The sequence below is a fragment of the Sardina pilchardus genome, chromosome 4, assembly GCF_963854185.1.
Source record: "Sardina pilchardus chromosome 4, fSarPil1.1, whole genome shotgun sequence".
In the NCBI taxonomy this organism is placed as follows: Eukaryota; Metazoa; Chordata; class Actinopteri; order Clupeiformes; family Clupeidae; genus Sardina; species Sardina pilchardus.
Window position 1 is genome coordinate 3799380 of NC_084997.1, and position 16108 is coordinate 3815487.

At 48.5% G+C, this 16108-nt stretch overlaps 1 protein-coding gene across 4 annotated transcripts in view; it reads left to right on the top strand.

Annotated features, from left to right (window-relative positions):
- The window catches only part of adarb1b (adenosine deaminase RNA specific B1b), a 105916-nt gene that overhangs the window by 84946 nt on the left and 4862 nt on the right, over nt 1-16108 (top strand). For all 4 annotated transcript variants that reach the window (XM_062533752.1, XM_062533753.1, XM_062533754.1 and 1 more), the window contains 7 exons: nt 2116-2190; nt 6801-7735; nt 9898-10012; nt 10251-10419; nt 10700-10851; nt 12141-12309; nt 14867-15048. In XM_062533752.1, the coding sequence (XP_062389736.1) occupies nt 2163-2190; nt 6801-7735; nt 9898-10012; nt 10251-10419; nt 10700-10851; nt 12141-12309; nt 14867-15048 (1750 nt within the window). In that variant the 5' untranslated portion in view covers nt 2116-2162. The remainder of the gene's footprint in view (nt 1-2115; nt 2191-6800; nt 7736-9897; nt 10013-10250; nt 10420-10699; nt 10852-12140; nt 12310-14866; nt 15049-16108) is intronic.

Consider the following 16108-nt stretch of genomic DNA (forward strand, 5'->3'; position numbering starts at 1 on the left):
GGAGATTGAAGTCGATCTCATTGCTGCTTATGAATTCTTGGACAAAAAAAAGGGGGGGGACAGCAGCGGAGGGCAAATCAGAAGTGACAGACCCAGAACGATCCAGGCTCACGGGGAATGGCTTGGCCACGGGCAGTCCTGTGGACATGCACACATGGAGATGAAGAGCCAGGAGCAGAGAGAATAAGAGAGAGGACCGCAGAGCAAAGGGAATGGAGATGTAACGTTAAAGGAATACATTAGGCATTTGGACACGCACAAAAGGAAAGGGGGGGATTTTTCGAGAATCTTCTAGACACCGGGGTGTCAGAAAAGTTTTTAGTTGAGCTCGCCCTGGCAGATGCCCCCACCCAGCTGCCCCCACCCCTCCCAGTTCTGCACTGTTCTCTCGCTTTTTTCAAGATTTCCCACGGAATATTAATCTTTAATATGGTAATAATTGTGGTAGCATATTTGCTGTCACCCACCATTAGGCCAGATTAATTAGCCCATTTAGTTTAGCGTAGGAAAGTGTCGGGCCGTGAGGAATGGTGCAGGCGGGCGAGCAGAAGGGCCGTCATCAGCTCAAGCTGCTTTATCTGCCGTGGGACCGCTCCACTCAGGACCGCTCAGGACCGCTCCGCTCCACTGTGGCACCAGCAGCCCTGAGCTCTCCTGCCGCACCACCCACCACCCGCCACCCACCACCCGCCGCCTGCTCCTCAGCCACCGTTGGAAGATTCTGCCTCATCAGCACTGTTGCCTCTCATCTGGAGTGTGTGTGTGGGGGGGGGGGGTTTGCGACTGTAACTGAAGTGGTGGAAGTCTACACATATATGCTGGGAGGCGGCAGTGCTCTACTGGTTGTTCCAATAGCCACCCTCTTCCCTTTTTGCTCTGATAATGCTCTTATGGAAGCTGAGATCATATGTAACATGATGCAGTTATTTTGCCTTGAATTCACTACTGCAAACCAGGGGTGGAAATAAAAATTTGAAAATGTGAAAATCTATCAGCCATTAGCAGATTTCTGGTCAAATTAACCAGCCACTCAATGTTAAAATATGACTTTGCGTCTGAACTCTACCAGCCACTCTCACATTTTACCAGCATTTGGCTGATGGCTGGTGCTAATTTCCATCCCTGCTGCAAACTCATTTTGATGCCACACTTGGATCTTGGATCTGGAACTAAATGGATACCCAAAAGTGTTGCTGTAAAACTGTGCCATTGTTCTGTTGGTTGCTGGGAGTAATTGTCTGTGTGATAGATTGTGGTTGGGCTGTAAGACTTGCCTTTGGTTTCTCCTTGCAGTGTCCTGAAGTCTTGACCTGTTTTAAGTCAGTTTGGCCCTTCCAACTGCCGGTAGTCCCGCACGTGTGCTACAGTTTACAGTATACCCTGCACATTAAAATAGCTCAACTCCAGTGGGCATTTGTGAGCTAGATGAAGGTCCTATTTCTAAAGGGGGAAGTCAACAGATGGATATGCAGAATAAAGGCAGAAAGCACTTCCCTTTGTATACTGCATATGTACATTTTCCATACCATCTCAATTTCTATTACGTACATACACCATTTCCCTTTGGTGCCATTCTGCATCCATGTCGTCTGGGAACTGAAAGCCTGTTGATGTCGATAGCGGTATATTTTCCCTGCGAGGCAGCCGAAATGAGGTCTAATCGAATGGATATTAAAGTCACAATAGACTGCTCCTGCTATTACGGCCTGTCAGCCGCGGCCCTCTCGCTGGGAGATTAGTTTCCTCTGCTGAATATTTATTCACTTACTGTAGGCTTAACCTCGTCGCCAGCACTTTCTCATTTCCACTCGCTCGCCTCCTCTGCCTGGGCTCTTTATCACTGCCCAACTTGGCCGTCACCCGGCAAAGGCAGCATGCCCATTTAACTTTGTGTGTGTGTGTGTGTCAGGGTGTACACACATGCATTCAGGTTTACATTTACCAAGGTGGATGTGGTAGAATACTGTCTTGTCTCAGACATAAAGATGAGTCAAGTCTTTGTTGGGTGTTTCATGATGTAAAGTCATGTATATTATCGTGTGTGTGTGTGTGTGTGTGTGTGTGTGTGTGTGTGTGTACTGGCCTGATGGTGCTGAGGTGTGTTGTGTGTTGCAGGTCGAGCGGGAGCTCGTCAGGCCCGGGGGCAGCAGAAGCTCTTCAGCATGGATGTTGACGAGGAGGAGAACATGAGTGAGTGTCTTCAACATACACATACACACACACACACACACACACACATACACACACATACTTTAGTAGCCAACTTAACATCACCTACAGCTGCTTGACACTCAGATGTTAACTCATGTGAATTTATAGATGTAAAGAAAATTGGACCTAAATCTTGGTCCTTCACTCTAAATTCAACTCACTAGTTCCTACATGATCAAATGTAAACACAACATAAAATCTTAACGATTGTGAAATGGCTTAATGGCTCTTTCATAGCAAATATCTTTATGACTGAGCTAGTTTACAGCACATCTCCTGTGGCCTTTTCATAACTTGGGCCCGGCTTTAGAAAAGTTCTCACCAACTATGGGGCCCAAGGGAATACGGAAAAGTCACATTTTACTGACACTAACTTTCTGAAGCACACTGTTGGAGAAAAAGTCATTAAAATATCCACCCATATCCATCCATTTTCCTGTTGGAGAACTTAGCACAGTATTTTCTGGTAGAATGCTACCTTCTAGATACCGTCAAAGTTAATAGATATTTTCCCACCGGATTTTGATCAGCCTATAGGAATAGGCCATATTTGATCTGAGCCCTTTGAAAGACTTCATCTGTGGGACATTCAGCACCCAGATGAATAGACATGAATAGACATTTCTGCATTAAAGATGGATGCTGAGACGGCCACGGTGCTGAAACGCCGCCTCCATTGTCAAGTCACTCAGTCCCCTCAGCACAGCCCTGCTGACAATGGGAACGAGCGGCCATTTGTTAAGAGACACACACACACACACACACACACACACACACACACACACACACACACACACACACACACACACACGAGCCCCCCACCTGCGGAAGTGAATCTGACAGGTCCCTATTTAGATTCATCACAGATACAGCACCATGCCGAGCTGTTGCTGCTGTCGCTGAGGCGAGCGCTAACACATCCTAACAAACGGGTGCATAGTGAGCAGCCCATTGCTGTCCATGCCGTGTTGGCTATAGATTATGGATGTTCAGCACGTTAGTCTCTCGGCTTCACCGTCCGCTGTGGGATGGAGTGCACAGCGCTGCAGTAATGTGATGCACACACTGCTCCAAATGGAGCATATCTCTGGGCAGGGCTGGTGCTCGGATGAGCAAGAGGAGGTGGGGGCGGGAGGTGCAAGGGAGCACATTTGTCCGTGGCCCCTGTGGTGCTGGCCTGTCAGTGCGCTGTGGCCGACCCCTTGCTCAGGTGACAAATGTGATCAGATCCACCTGGAGCCCTGGCCCTGGCCAAGCAGAACGCTGACACTATGCTAAAAGGAAGATTACGAGCAGCGCTTCAACCTTCAACAGCAGTCGCAGCCTCGCCAGTGGCTCACCCCAGTCCTCCCTACCCATGTCCTTGTGTGCCTCACCCTAGCTGTAAGCACAGCAACCACACACACTCATGCTCACACTCACGCTCACACACAAACAAATGCACACACAAATCAGAGACAGAGACTACTGCCCCGCAGGTTGTCATGATAATTACCACTCTGAAAGCATAAATTATTCTGTGTGCTGCAAATGACCTGGAGCCTGGCTCTTGCCCCCTCTCTGCCATGGATAATTTAAGTGGCTCCCCAGGAGTGAGAGTGCTGTGGAGGGGCAGGGGGAGCGAGGGGGGCTGATGTGCGCCCCTCTCCTGAGCAGAGAGAGGAGAAGCAGCAGATGGTGCCAGTGATGAAGGAGAACGATAAGGGGAGAGAGGGAGGGAGGGAGGGAGGGAGAGCTGAGCGGATATAGTTGAGCTGAGCAGAGCAGCCATCTCCTCACATGGCCCATATATGGTTGGATGGATGCCAGCAGCATTAGAACAAAGCCCAATAATGTCATGTGAGACATGAAGCATGTGTTCTTGGGCATAGTTATGGCTCTTGTACACATACACACCACTTATTGCCTTGGACGTATGCCTGTTGTGTTTGAACAAAGCACAGAAATGTCACGTCAGGTACATGTGAATGTTTGTGGCTGTCATACACACAAAGCAAGACATGTACTTTCATGTTGGGGATCTGCACTAGCATGCCTCCTGGGTGTGGAATGTGTTGGTGTGATGGCAGGACTGGATGCCCTCCCACTCCTACAGACACACTGTGCCTCCTTCAGCTGCTATGGCAATTTGCCCCTGTGTGAATTTGATTATCTGAATGCCCACCAAAACATATATTATGTATTTTATATCATAGCCACACATCAGATAGCCCTCATGGCATGAAGATGCATCAGATGAGTGACATCCTATGGAGGTGAATGCTTTTGGTGTTCAAAGGAGTGTTATGGTCAGTTGGATTCTAGATTCTAGTAAGCCTACAGGCACACACACCAACAAATAAAGTAGCTGGATAAGCTCACATAATAAATGATTCTCTTTCCCCGCGCTGCTTTCTTGCTCTCATTCTTTCATCTGGTTTCTCCTAAACAAACTCCTGTGCCACACATAGGTTCTGACAGACAGAGAACTCTCCAGAAGGCGCAAAGCCCCTTGCTTCTACAGAACTTGTGGGAAGTTTCCACATTCTTATTTCTTAAGATCTCCTCTCCGCTTTCTCGCTGCTGGGATGTGCCCTCCATTTTAATATGCACGGAAAACGGAGTTAGATGGTGATTATCAGCTACTTTGGGAAGTTCAGGGTTCAGCTCTGTTTTGAAGTTGACAGAATGCCCCCATAGAGCAGCGGAAGAGCTCAGATCTCGTGGCTGAAGCTATCTTATGCAACAGAACTGGGGCATTTGCTCAGCTCTAGTTTGCTACATCAACATGTGTTTTTAGTCTCCAGGAGATTTTTTTCCTCTCTCTCCAACGCTGTAAATGTCAGACAGATAGAGATGGGCTTTGATGAGATGAGAAAGATGTTTGAGAAGCTCTGCTCTGATCTGAAGCCAGGTTCTATCCGTGTTTGTGTTTATGTCTGTGTGTGTGTGTGTGTGCGTGTTTATGTCTGTGTGTGTGTGTGTGTGTGTGTGTGTGTGTGTGTGTGTGTGTGTGTGTGTGTGTGTGTGTGTGTGTGTGTGGGTAATGATTTATTTGGGGTTGTTGTATTCCCTGTCTTTGTATTCTCTGTTCTGTATTCTCTCCATTTCTCTTTGCCTTTTCCCATCATATATCTTTCTCTTTCTCTTTCTCTTTCTCTTTCTCTCTCTCTCTCTCTCTCTCTCTCTCTCTCTCTCTCTCTCTCTCTCTCTCTCTCTCTCTCTCTCTCTCTCTCTTCTCTTTCTCTTTCTCTCTCTCTCTCTCTCTCTCTCTCTCTCTCTCTCTCTCTCTCTCTCTCTCTCTCCTCTGTCTGTCTCCCTCCTCTCATTCTCCTGATGTGTTTTTCCTTTCAGCCCTTCTTCACACTCTGTCCAGCTCTCTTGCCTCCACAAATACCCTCTTCCTCCTCCTCCCCCTCCTCCCCCACCCCTCCTCCCTCCTCCTCTCTCACGGGCGGTTCTCTCTTTACTTGAGCACCGAAAGGAGTAACCTATCTAGCTTTTGCTGGAGGATGTTATAAATGAAAATTTAGCCAAAGTTCCATCAACTTTGTCAACAGAGCATGATGATGTGTGTTCCACTGAATAATTCACTCTGAGGAGTTCTTTCTTTCAAATAGAAGCCCACACCCTGTCCCTATATACATCTGTTGATAGGAATGTTTTATTATACATGAAATAGACACTTTTTTACCAGGTGTTAGGGGAGAACTCATCAAAATAAAATGCGAAGGGATAGAATTTTGAGATTGAGTGAGTGTGCGTGTGTGCGTATGAAAGCGAAAGTGCAGTTGAGACCTGAGGTGTGTATGCAGATTAGCCCCCAGCCTCTCACTTCCATTGTGTTGCGTCTGAATAGCTCAGTCAGCACTAAACACTGCAGCTAATCCAGCTCATCAGGGAGCAGGTCTCACTTTAGCTTCATCGTGGAGTTTAGCATTCCTCCCCTAGTTAGGAGGCCCTGATGCCTTCCTTTATGGAACGCGCACAATGTTATTACTTATCCCTTACAAAGGGGCCTATTCCAGTATATAAGACAGTAGTGAGTAGAAATGCATGGCACTTTGCAAGCGTACATCATTCTAGGTTCTTTTAGTAGAAATTTCCCATATGGTTTCATTCTCATTAGTTTGGGTGTTGAAGAACTCGAAGCATTTAAATTTAGTACGGTGCCATGCACTTTTTCTCTGAGTGTGTAATAAAAATGATTAATATCTCTAAATGAGCCATTAGTTGCGTAGCAAATGCCCAAAGTATACTGCTAATTAAAGCCCAATCATTATGATAATTTAAAATTTCATAGTTCATAATCTTGTCTAATTGTTTTAATTATTCTTTCTGTTCAACTAAAAAGGGTACAGAGCAGTTCCAAAAGTATTTGCCTTTATTAGCTGATGTTGGAATTCAGTAGTCAGAGTTAGGCCCCCCAAGCAAAACTGTTACCCGTCTGTTCCAGAAATAGACCAAAAGCAAAACACAATAACAACAAGGGAGAGGAGGGACACACATCACTTGTTCTGTTACAAAGAGCAATAAAGGAATCTATAAATTTTACATTTACAAGATCCTGCAACGAAGGCGTTGTAAGTTACTCTTTCTGGGCACCGCAGGTTCGTGCAGCACCGACGTAAAGGAAAACCGCAACCTGGACAACGTCTCCTCCAAGGAGGGGGCCGCCGTGGCCGAGCAGCTCCCCAACGGCGGCGCAGGCGGGGGCAGCCGCAAGCGGCCCCTGGAGGAGGGCAATAATGGCCACGCCCACTCCAAGTTCAGGCCCAAGAAGCGCAAGAAAACGCCGGGGCCCGTGCTGCCCAAGAACGCGCTGATGCAGCTGAACGAGATCAAGCCGGGCCTGCAGTACAAGCTGCTGTCGCAGACGGGCCCCGTGCACGCGCCGGTCTTCGTCATGACCGTGGAGGTCAACGGGCAGCAGTTCGAGGGCTCAGGCCCCACCAAGAAGAAGGCCAAGCTGAACGCGGCCGAGAAGGCGCTGCGCTCGTTCGTGCAGTTCCCCAACGCCTCGGAGGCGCACCTGGCCATGGGCCGCACGCTCACGGTCAACACGGACTTCACCTCGGACCAGGCCGACTTCCCCGACATGCTCTTCAACGGCTTCGAGACCCCTGCGCCACCGGAGGACTCCTTCTACCTGGGCTCCAACGGCAACGGCTCGCTGGGTGGGCTGGGCGAGTACCCCATGCCACAGTCCGGTGCGGGCACCAACAGTCTGGCGCAGGCGCCGCTGCCACCCCCCTCCAGCTTCAGCTCGCCCTCCAGCGGCAAGAACCCCGTCATGATCCTCAACGAGCTGCGGCCGGGCCTCAAGTACGAGTTTGTCTCGGAGAGCGGCGAGAGCCACGCAAAGAACTTTGTCATGTCCGTCACGGTGGACGCGCAGACATTTGAGGGTTCGGGCCGCAACAAGAAGCTGGCCAAAGCCCGGGCGGCTCAGGCTGCCCTCTCTGCCCTCTTCAACATGCAGCTGGACCAGACACCTTCCCGCCAGCCCATCCCCAGAGAGGGTCTCCAGCTGCACCTCCCACAGGTAAGAACCCACTCCTCACCCCCTCCTCCCCTTCACCCCAAAAACAGTCAAGAAAGGCCCTAGGCAAGGAACTCCAACCAGACTCTCCAGTCACTCTCAACAAAATGGGAGACAAATTCTTAGACAATCCAGAAACTAGGCCTACTTGTTGCATAATGGATGTTAAGGCATGAAACATCCCTTTTATGTGTTTTACATGCTAAAAAAGTTATACATAGTTGCAAGAAAGTTTCTAGTCTATCAATTATTTACACTGTAGTCAACAAAGCAAATCACAGTCCCAAGAGACATTTTTTTAAAAAACAAGAAAATTGCTGCATTCATATCAGACACTGGAAGTTAACAAGATATTGCACTGACTTTGAAAATGATTTGTTCAAATGGAATTGAGGAGATGAATAGCCCTTGGATCTCTGTGCCTTTAAATGATGCCATTTCATTTGAGGCCTTCAGAGCAGATTAGTGGCGTCCCTATCAATCAGTTTACCACCTCTTTGTCCCTCCATTGATGTGCCTGAACTGCTCGTCTTCTTATCAAAGGCTGGGTGGGCTCCCTGTTAGGCTGCCTTGCCTTGCTCTGTCTTTTTGGCTCTGAAGCAGAGATTGAAAATGAAGATGGATTGATATTAAGTTTGGCCAGGCTTTGAAATGGATGAAACTGAACAATTTGGCAGATCAGTGAAATTCGCTCCTTTTTTTCTGAAGGAGACATCTGTGAGCACATCTCCTCTAATCCCGTGGGTCCTGATAAACCAGCTCTAGGAGAATACGGCAATCTAAATGAACATCTCTGAGCATCACCTGTGTTAAAACAAGACCATTTACTCCAGCACACCTGCCCAGTGTACAGCAGGGCCATGCCAGTGGGCTGTTTTGTCTAGATGGTTTCTCTCTCTCTCTCTCTCTCTCTCTCTCTCTCTCTCTCTCTCTCTCTCTCTCTCTCTGCATGACAGGTCCAGTTAAACTAGCGCACTGTTTAATCTGACACGCGTCATGATCAGATTCCTGTTTGCAGAACATAGTGCCAATAAAGCTTTATCCACGCTCAGATAACAGGAACACATTTCTTTCCCTGGAAGGCAGGAGGGGGGTTGTTTGCGGGCTGGGCAGTTGGGGTGTGAGGGGAATGGAGGTTGCTGTATATAAAGTGTCATCGGCGAATTGATTGTTCCAATGGGTCCAGATACAGGCAGAGGTCAAGGCAAAGCAGCCCATGGCAGATTGACAGCACAGTGGTCCATCACAAAGCACAGGAGCATTGCTTCCCATTTCCCTCTCTATCTGTCTCTGGGGGGCTGGCTTTTCTCCATGCTGCCTCCCCCAGCAGCAGCACCACTGAAGCCTCCCATGGCCCATTTTTTCTCCGCCTGTCACAGATTTGCCCATCTCTCTCTCTCGGCTTCTCCCACGGTAGATGTGGCACCCCCTAATTGACCAATTAATTCTCTGTCTGTTAATATTTATTTAATTTACCTTCAACTGTGCTCAGAGGTGCCCTCCATCGCGTCCCCACTAATTAGAAAAGCATGGAAATGTGCAGTGATGGAGCGCGTAGCAAAATGCCTTCTGGTTGCTTGCAAGCTTTCCTGTTTTTCAGGCGATTCTCCCCCCCCCCCCCCCACCAACATTTGTGTGACGCCCCCCGTCACCAGTGCTGCATTCCCGAGTCAGACTATCAGTCCACATGCAAATGATTCTCAAGTGCTCTGCAACTCCTACTGGACTAATCTCTTTAATTTGCACCCACTCAGCCATTGACGTTTCACTGGGTATAATCATTTTCTGCCATATTAGCAATGGATGAAAAAGAGCGTGAAAGTTAAGGGCACTGTCAAGGGAGAAAAAGCTTTTCACTGGTTTTTGCTTTTTTTGTGGTGTCTCTAGAAATTACATTTATTTTGCCATTTATGTCTTATCTAGGCATTGTTTTTTTTTCCCGGTGCTCATTAAAATGATTTAATTCATCAAAACAAAAAGTAGAAATGGCTAAAATATACCATTACTTCTCTGGAATGGCAACTTTCCAGTGAACTTTCTAGACAGTGATGCCTTGTCTGATGCTGTTTCAGCATGTGTCCTCTATCCTCATTGCCTGTGGAAGAGAGGGCTTAATGTAGCTTGCTTTTGCTCAGCGTGTTTTTCATGGCCGTGTGGTGTCTCAGGTTCTAGCCGACGCAGTCTCCCGTCTGGTGGTGGACAAGTTCAGTGAGCTGACAGACAACTTCACATCCCCCCACGCACGGCGGAAAGTTCTGGCAGGGGTCGTCATGACAACAGGTACGCTTTGCTTCCTCATCTAATGGCTAGGTTCAGTGGTCTGCAGTCTGGCTGCGAAACAGCATCCTGGCCAAGCAGCGAGGAAATGGCTAACAAAAGAAATCAGTGAAGCACAATGGAGTTTAAGTAACCAGATGACCTGTTAAAGTTAATGTTGTGAGTGTTGTGATAAATGGGTAAGCAATGTGTAAGCTTTGCTGAAGCTCCCCCCCCCCCCCCCTCCTCTCCTCTCCCCCAGGCACTGATGTGAAAGAGGCCCAGGTGATCTGCGTCTCCACGGGGACCAAGTGTATAAACGGCGAGTACATGAGTGACCGCGGCCTGGCGCTTAACGACTGCCACGCTGAGATCATCGCCCGCCGCTCGCTCATCCGCTACCTTTACACACAGCTGGAGTTCTTCCTCTGGTAAGAGCACAGTGGGGAGCAAAGCTGTGTGTGCATTCCTGTCCTGTGTTTCATGCTAGTTGTTGCACATCGCTCATGTTGAAAGAGCTCCTCTTCCAAGTTCGAATGTAGGACAGTGTCATCATTAAAAACCATCGCCCATTGGTTTGTATAGGAGCGCGCTGACTTTTTGGAAAATTGGCTTATTGGAGTTACAGAAGAGCTTACTCCTCAAAAAGTTGGCGTGTTCCTTAAGGTGAGATGAACTTGTTTTGATTGCTGGAGCGTTGTTCCCCCCCAGTGCCAGTAAAGAGGACCAGCAGAAGTCCATCTTCACGCGGTGTGACAAGCACGGCTACAGACTGAAGGACAACGTGCAGTTCCACCTCTACATCAGCACCTCGCCCTGCGGAGACGCCCGCATCTTCTCCCCTCACGAGGCCGGGGTCGAGGGTAGGAACACGCCGCCTACCCACTACACTCACTGCTGGACTTAGGGCACACACGTTTGAGTTAACAATGAACACACACACACACACACACATGTTTAATACTCAACACATTAAGGATAATCAAAACATCTGCGTCTCCATATTTGCATGCTCCCTATGATGGCTGAAACAGAGCAGAATTTTGCCTCCTTTTTTTCCAGCCCCCCTAACTGCATTCCCCTTACCAGGTTCTTATGGACATGACCTAAACTTCCAAATAGCAGAGTTATTAGTTTACAGTTATATCCATGTTGGTGAATATGACTTACCATTGACTGATATTTCAAAAGTTTGGAATAGTAGCACTTATAGTCCATATACAGGTCAAAACAGCAGCCCACCTCAAAGATAAGTACAGATCATATAGTCTCGTTTGCAATTACAATGTCACACACACACACACACACACACACACACACGCACACACACATATATACACACAGACACACACACACACACACACACACACACACACACACACACACACACACACACACACACACACACACACAGAGAGAGAGAGAGCAGACCGGTAGAATATAATCACAGTGCTCTGCTTTCATGTACCTTATTTCCTGGTCTTTTATGCTGTAGACTGTGCCGTGTTGAGTCTGTTGTACAGCCTATTGTATGATTCACCTGCTTGGAACAATCCAGCGCTTTTGGCTCTGTACAAAACAACAGCTGTTGTAGCAACCTCTGGAGCATCGTACACAACAGAGCTCCATTTGAGCCTTTCACATTCCATTTGATTGTCTGACTGGCTGTTATTCATGCATCAAGAGGGAAAAAAAGAAAGTTCAGCCTCCAACACTCATAATCGAATTGAGTTAATTTGTCATGTTTGCATTCATATGATTAGTCTCTTTTAATTAAGCTTTCATTCAGATGTCCAGCTGCTTGTAACAAACAAATTCTCTCCATCGTTTTAATTAGCTGGAAAGCTCGGTCTCGTTTCCCTGTAGTTGATTACCCCCTGCTAGAGTGTCGTATTTGAGTCATTTGTGCTGCGGCTGAGCTCCATCATAGAGGGCCATGCTTCTGCCGTGCTAGTCCATCACAGAGCCGCAACAGTCCCACGAGCGTGCGCTGGCCATTCGTCTTTAGATTGATGGAGCCCACTGGGCTGTGAATCCCAAGGAATTGTGAAAGTACTGCCAGGCTCATATTTCCAGCCTCGGAGAGCCCCGCACATCCCAGCGGCAGCTTTCTCTTTCTCACTGCTCACTGCTCCTTCTCTTCCGTCCACAGACCAAGGGGACCGGCACCCCAACCGCAAGGCCCGAGGGCAGCTGCGCACCAAGATCGAGTCAGGAGAGGGCACCATTCCTGTGCGCTCCAGCAACACCATCCAGACGTGGGACGGTGTCCTTCAGGGTGAGAGGCTGCTCACCATGTCCTGCAGCGACAAGATAGCCAGGTGAGAGCCAGTCCTCACACACACAACCTCACACACACTCACACCATTTCCTCCCACACACCTCTAACCTTGTCTGAACCAACACAAGAACATCATGGTTTGATAATTGATCATGATTTCAAAGTCTTTAGATACTGCGTCCGGTTACCAGATAGATAAATGTTGTGCTCCAAGTGAAGGATGATTTCCAGGATGCGTGTTGAAAAACTAGGACAACTCTGAGTTCACCGACGAGAGCTTTTCTTCTGCTAGAGATGTCGGCCCCCAGTGCTGTGTGCTCTCAGCAGGCTGCATTCACCCAGGGCTTAGCACAACACCCAGGGACGACCTGTCACTGATAGCCCGCCCCAGCTCAACTCAGCTCAGCCCGGCTCACGCACGCAGGCACGCAGGCATACAGGCAGCAGCACTAACCAGCGTGTTCCATTACTCTGAGCCGCCGCGGCATCCAGCCCAGCACGGCGACGCTCCCCAGCCAGAGATAAGGAGGTGTCAGCCAGCTGGGGTGGAGAGGCGGGGGTGGAGGCGTGTGCGTGCGTGTGTGTGTGTGTGCGTGTGTGTGTGTGCGTGTGTGTGTGTGAGAGAGGGCTGGGGTGGTGGTGGGGGTAGAGGGGGTTTGAGGGGGGCTCTGTCAGTGCTAATGGGAGAATGTCGCTGGCTGACACCAGCCTGCTGTTTATCTATTTACCCCCTCGGCCGCCCCCACCCCCACCCCCACCCCCGTAGTCTCCACCCGTCACTCAGCACCACCCCCCCCTGCCTGGCTGACAAGAGGCGAATGGTGATTAAACCACAGACAGGCGGGAAAAAGCATCTTTTGCTGGTGTTTGATGGGCGACTCGCCATATTAATCAGAGCAGGCTGTGCCCGTGATGAACGGGTACCAGGCACTGACCCATGCTTCTCCGTGGCTCACTGTATATTAACCTTGTTTATTGATGCCTGCTTTCCCTCAGCACTACGGCTGCATTTCATTGTAAATGTGCAGCACTTAGAAGATTTTATTGTTTCCTAGATAATCTTCTATTTTCATGCACCATTTCAATTCAATGCGAGATAATACGCTCCTGCGTTGCAATGAGACACCCAATCATTTCCACATCTGGTTGAGCTGCCAGGAGGACTCTAATAGATTTTCTGCTCAGGCGGCTCTGCGGCTCCAGTCCGACTCTGGTCCGAACTCAGCCGCATCCCCGCCGCAGCCCACCGCATCCATGCCGCTCCGCGCTTTTATAGCCGCGGCTCAAGGAGAGGGCATCACTCAGGTGCTGACAGATGGCACAGAGGAGCTGCCACTGGCTGTGCCATTCTCCCAGGCTACTGAGGCACCCACACGCACATTCACTCTGACATGCTGTCTGCCCCGGCCCTCTCGTGCGTCGGGTAAGAGAGTGGGGAAAGTGAGGGGCCGCTTCCGAAATGTCGTCTCCAAGAAGACGGTTGTTGAGCGAGGGGACAAACGCGGAGGGTGCAGACCTGCTAGAGAGCTTCCCTGCCTCTACTTTGAAGTGAGTTCTCTAGCTCAGAATAACCACCATCCAGTCCTCCCACTGCTCCCCAGTTCCTCACTGAATTATTAACCTCGCCGCCAGCCTTTAGAAAGGCAAAAAGTGGCCATCAGAGCCTGATCCAGTCAGCTTTGTTATTCACTACCCCCTCACCCCCCTCTTGCTCTCTCTCTCCCTGCCTCCTTTGATTATGCACGCGGCTAACAGCAAGTGACTGCAAATAGGACTCCTAAAGGAGGGGGGGGGGGGGGGGGGGGGCTCCACTTCCGCAGCCCTAATGAAAAATCCCACTCATTAGCAATATCCGGTTGTGAGCAGCAGGTTGTTAAGAGTGGATGATTGGCTGGACCCTGGAGAACGGCACCAATCACTCGAGCGTCTCGGTCCTTGTCCACTCCAGCAGGTGTGGGCTGGGGTGAGATAGCAGCTCTCTCCTCTCACTCATGCAGGGGCTTGATTAGACCTTTGATTGTGCGACCCAGAAAGACCAAGCCCTGCTGGGGCACGTCTGGGATTTGTAAAGCCCCAAATTGAACAGGAGGTTGGGGGGGTGGGGGGGGGGGGGGATCTCCGCTAATGAAACAAGTCCTATTTTTCCGTCATTTCTTTTTCCCTGCTCAGAAGCATGTAGGACCAAGCCCTGTGGCCATCAGGGCTGCCTTATTGCTTCATGTGCGCTCTACTGACGAGAACCCATGTCTCAATTTCACACAGTCGCAGCTCACCTCACACCCATGCTCCCAGCTAGATTGAACTTGTTATGAGGTGTGATTTCATCAGTGTTGTCTTCAAATTGTCTGTGTTTCACCACACGTCATAATGCACCTCATAAAGAAAAACAGGGGAAAATATTTCAAAAATACATCTTGAATGATTGACTTGACTTGCACTCAAGGAAAAAACAAACACAAATAAGAAATACAATATAGCCTGGGTATGTACTTGTTAAAATCAGCAATTAAAGAAAACAAGGCTCCACACAGATGTGTCAGAAAGTGTGTGTAGCGAGCTCGAGTAGTGACTGCCAGATGTGTGTGTCCTGGCTGCAGGTGGAACGTGGTGGGGATCCAGGGCTCTCTGATGAGCTACTTCTCCGAGCCCATCTACTTCTCCAGCATCATCCTGGGCAGCCTGTACCACGCAGACCACCTGTCACGCGCCATGTACCAGCGCATCGCCGACATCGAGGACCTGCCACAGCAGTTCACCCTCAACCGGCCTCTCCTCAGCGGTGAGCCCCCCCAACACACACACACACACACACACACGCACACATACATGCAAACTGAGTCACCGACACCACAGAATTGTCTGGAAATAAATGAGTGTTTTTTAGTTCTGTGATAGCTGTAGGAACTGCCTTGTCTCAGAGTATCTACATTGTCTTGGGTGGGTGCAGTTGCAAGAGAAACATTTGTTTTTCCTCCTTTTCTCTCCAGTGAGCAATGATGACAGCCTTGTGCACAATTCCGATTGGGACAAGTTAGAGTGATTCTCTCCTCCCCCTCCCTCCTTGACATCTTTAATATTTCGTTTGATGTGATGTATCTTCTGAACATCTGTGAGAATAATTGAGCCGAGTCTCTTTGTTGGAGGGACATCTGTTATAAGTCCTAATCAGACACTGTTTACTCTCTATTCTACCGTTTCACTCCATTTCATCACTTTCCGGATGGAATATGGAAAGTTTCTAACATAGCCAACATTTTAATATGATTTACCTTTACCCTATATAATGCCCTCTTGATCTAGTGCTGTTTAGTGCTTCTGTAATATGGCAGTTATATTTACTTTAATGTACACTAAATAGTCATCCCAGTACTAGTACTTTAATCTACACTAAATAGTCATCCCAGTACTGCTACTTTAATCTACACAAAAATAAAGTCATCCCAGTACTAGTACTTTAATCTACACTAAATAAAGTCATCCCAGTACTGCTACTTTAATCTACACAAAAATAAAGTCATCCCAGTACTAGTACTTTAATCTACACTAAATAAAGTCATCCCTGTACAGCTACTTTAATCTACACCAAATAAAGTCATCCCAGCACTAGTACTTTAATCTACACTAAATAAAGTCATCCCAGTACTACTACTTTAATGTGCACTAAATAAAGTCATCCCAGCACTAGTACTTTAATCTACACTAAATAAAGTCATCCCAGTACTACTACTTTAATGTGCACTAAATAAAGTCATCCTAGTACTAGCGGTCTTGTTTCCACGAGGCATGTGTTGTTGTTTTCCATAATAGTCATTCCTAGCTTTTCCCTGTGTTCCAGCCAT